Source organism: Limulus polyphemus, unplaced genomic scaffold (assembly GCF_000517525.1).
Source record: "Limulus polyphemus unplaced genomic scaffold, Limulus_polyphemus-2.1.2 Scaffold1576, whole genome shotgun sequence".
Taxonomy (NCBI): Eukaryota; Metazoa; Arthropoda; class Merostomata; order Xiphosura; family Limulidae; genus Limulus; species Limulus polyphemus.
In genome coordinates this window covers 215857-219561 of record NW_013667186.1, presented here as the reverse complement: position 1 = coordinate 219561, position 3705 = coordinate 215857, and the positions used below count along the sequence as shown (strand labels likewise).

At 31.0% G+C, this 3705-nt stretch overlaps 1 protein-coding gene across 1 annotated transcript in view; it reads left to right on the top strand.

The window, feature by feature from the left end:
• Positions 1 to 3705, top strand: part of LOC106464169 (protein cycle-like) — a 129506-nt gene that overhangs the window by 23444 nt on the left and 102357 nt on the right. Inside the window, exon 2 of the mRNA XM_022391857.1 lies at positions 2384 to 2469. Within this exon, the coding sequence (XP_022247565.1) occupies positions 2402 to 2469 (68 nt within the window). The 5' untranslated portion in view covers positions 2384 to 2401. The remainder of the gene's footprint in view (positions 1 to 2383; positions 2470 to 3705) is intronic.

Below are 3705 nucleotides of genomic sequence, written 5' to 3'. Positions count from 1 at the left end.
CTTCTGTTCACGCAGTATAATTACTGTGATTATTAATAAATATATATATAAGTTACTTTTGGCAAAGACCAGTTACATTCATTGTTTGTAAATGTCACTGATGCTTGCCAGCGTGTCAGTATATGTCTGTACGAATATTAAAATATTTGTGCAAGTGAGTAACATTTTACTTGAATCTTGGCTAGTACAATCGTAACTTGAGATTGTTTATAGTTTTTTTTTGTGCTCGTTAATATTCTCTGAATTCGAATTTCATATGAGGGTGTAATAAACAAAGACTGATGTCAGAATTGAGGAAAAACAAGACAATTGTACTTTTCACAAATACTTCATTTATTACGACCAATTGCTTTTCCTCAATTCTGTAATTATGGGGTTTCACCAAGTACCGACGGTTTTCAAGTATTAATTGTATAAAAGACTAATGTCTTATGGAGTTTGCCTCCCCATTGGCACAACGATATGTTTACGGACTTATACTGCTAGAAACCGGGTTTCGATACCCATGGTGGACAGAGCACAGATAGCGCTTTGTATAACTTTGTGCTTAATAACAAACAACAACTTATGGAGTTCGTGGTTCCATATAGTGTGGTTTCTGTACAAGCAAGCTAATGCATGTGTTTTTAACTTTTTTTACAAGCCATTGGTCCGTATCACATGAGTTAAAGTTTGTCATTTGATTTTACTATTTATTCTCGTTTTTTTAATAATTGTATTGCTATTATAAGTTGCGTTTTAACTTGTTTGGTGCTTGATATCAGCTTTATTTTTCATGAGGCCTAACATTACTGTCCACTAGAAACTGAGTGTTTTTACTTTAATTTACAGAAATATGAATACATCATGCTCCTGCTAAAATCTAATCGTTATATCGTAACATTAAGCAGAAAACAACTACTATTTTCTTCATTAAAGTTATAAGTTGTTCCTCGTATGGGCACAGCTGTGACAGTTCAGAGGCTGATATTGACGTTCGTTTATTCGATTCTTGGATTAGAGATGTTCCCGACTGTTTTTGTAATAATTTTGCCTTTTGTATTAAAATTTGATAAGACAATCATTCAACCAATTGTCTGGAAGTCATGCCCAAAAAAGTGACCCCAGCTGGAAGTCATTCCCAAAATAGTAACCCCAGATAACTTCTTGAGTCTGTGCCGGCATATTTTTTGCTTCTTCAGTTGTTTATTGACTTCACTTTTCTTTGTATTCTTTCTTGTAAAATTTATGTTGACGATTTTATATTTCTTTACCTATTTTAATTCAGCTGGTTTAGATAAAAGTAGAATATCTGTTGCCATTGGAAATTTACGGAAAAAAAAAGAAAACATCAAGGTTTAAATAGTTACATGACCTTTTTAATTGTTCAGAAACTTCTATTGTTCAAACGAAATAATAAAATACACTCGAATTCATTAACTAGTAAAAGTATTTAGATTATCTCTTTATTTAAAATTATATCAGATTCTTTGTTAGAATACATTCTTCAGCAACTTGGAAATTTAAAAAAATAGAAACTAGAAAAAAAGATATTCAATAAAGTCAAAATATAAAAATACAAAAAATTTAAAATGTAGAAATGTTTGCTATATAAAAGTTTTCCTTAACACTATATATATATATATATAAACATATTATTTTTATATCCAGAGCATATATGTGTTGTCATTGGAAAATATATTCGCGTGTCATGTAAATGGCTGATTTTGACATAATATATTTATGTGTGTTATTATATTGTATGCTTTCAATTTTTATAATAATTTTAAAATTCACCCATACATTGAACTTGGTTGTATATACTTATAGCACTATACCACAACCTTCTTTTCAAAGTATTTTGTGTAATTTTCTCCGTCAGATTTATCCACGCTAATAATATCAAAAATTGTTTAAGAATTTACTCTCAATGCTTCACAAATGCTATCCCTAAATTTGAGGTGATGGGCTAGACGAAACAGCTTATCAACGGCACTCAGCACCAGTTCTTAAACTACTCTGTATCTGAACGAATAGTAGCTTTGGACCATTACGTTCATAGAGCACCCATGGGCTCAAAGTGTGGAGCGCCCCATTTGCGGCGAAGGGACACGAACCCTTAATCTTCGGAATTATATTTGAGCATGCTAACTACTAGGCCATGCCATACTCTTCATACCAATAAAAATTAATAACTTTATGTTATATTTTTACGAGCGTAGTATTATGTATTATCTAATTAACCAATTGACCTAAAACTGATACTTTATATTCAATACACGTGAAAGAAAAAACAAAAACAGTTAAATGTTTGATGTCAACAAATCAAGAAATATTAGAAGCTGAACCAAGATGATGTGTTCTCAATATGCTTTTTTTCTTTCTTCCTTTCCTTTATTTTCAGTGAACAGACCCGTCCAGAATGGATGTAGGAATGGGGCTGGACCCAAACATGGAAACTCTCCGTAAAAGGAAGATCAATGAAATCAAGTAAGATAAAGAAATTTCAAACTGCTTAAAATGTGTTATCACACGATTTATGCACCCTCTGCTTATTGTCTAAAATAATGTTAACGCATAATTATGCGACTGAAAGTTATGTAAAATAAGATCTATTTTTCTTGTTGTTCTTATTCCAAGCAGTGGTGTTATCCCACCGTGTAGACCACATGAATCAACTTGTCTATATCATCATCTCTACAACATTATTGTATTGTTAGTGTATTGTACATTTTTCCACAGTACCCTGTTCTCAGTAGAATGGTCTTTGTTATGATGGAAACAAACAAATTAAAGTAGAAACTTTTTTCTCGAGTGACTTCAAATCAATAGCGCTATAAGTTCATATAAATATCATAGAAAATAGTTTAATTGTTTTTTAAATGAGAGTAGTTGTTGCCTTTACAAGAGACTGCCAGCGACTCAAAGTAATTATTAATCATTTCAGATGTCATATATAAAGATGAGACTCCAATACTAATCACTCTCTATATATTTTATACTCGTTAGAGTCAGAAGATAAGTAATATAGAGTTGTAGAATGTGTCCACATTCTGTTTACAATATTTAGTGATGATTGGATACTCTTACTCAGAGAAACAGAACAATAAAGTAGGTAAAGAAGTTGTTCATAGAAATAGAACAATAAAGTAGGCAAAGAAGTTGTTCATAGAAACAGAACAATAAAGTAGGCAAAGAAGTTGTTCATAGAAACAGAACAATAAAGTAGGTAAAGAAGCAACTTCTTTACCTACTTTATTGTTCTGTTTCTATGAGCAACTTCTTTACCTACTTTATTGTTCTGTTTCTATGAACAACTTCTTTACCTACTTTATTGTTCTGTTTCTATGAACAACTTCTTTACCTACTTTATTGTTCTGTTTCTATGAGCAACTTCTTTACCTACTTTATTGTTCTGTTTCTATGAAATACTTTTGAATTTATTGAACTTATCTATGATCTTATTTTTATAATATATTGCCTTAATGTTTTAGGTCGTAAAAACATTCCTTTGAATTTGCTTCTTTCTTACTTTTATGCACAAACTTCTTTACCCACTTTATTGTTTTTCTGTTTCTATGAGCAACTTCTTTACCTAGTTTATTCTTCTGTTTCTATGAACAGCTTCTTTACCTACTTTATTGTTCTGTTTCTATGAGCAACTTCTTTACCTACGTTATTGTTCTGTTTCTATGAGCAAAACACAAGATATCAAAACCCATCAGA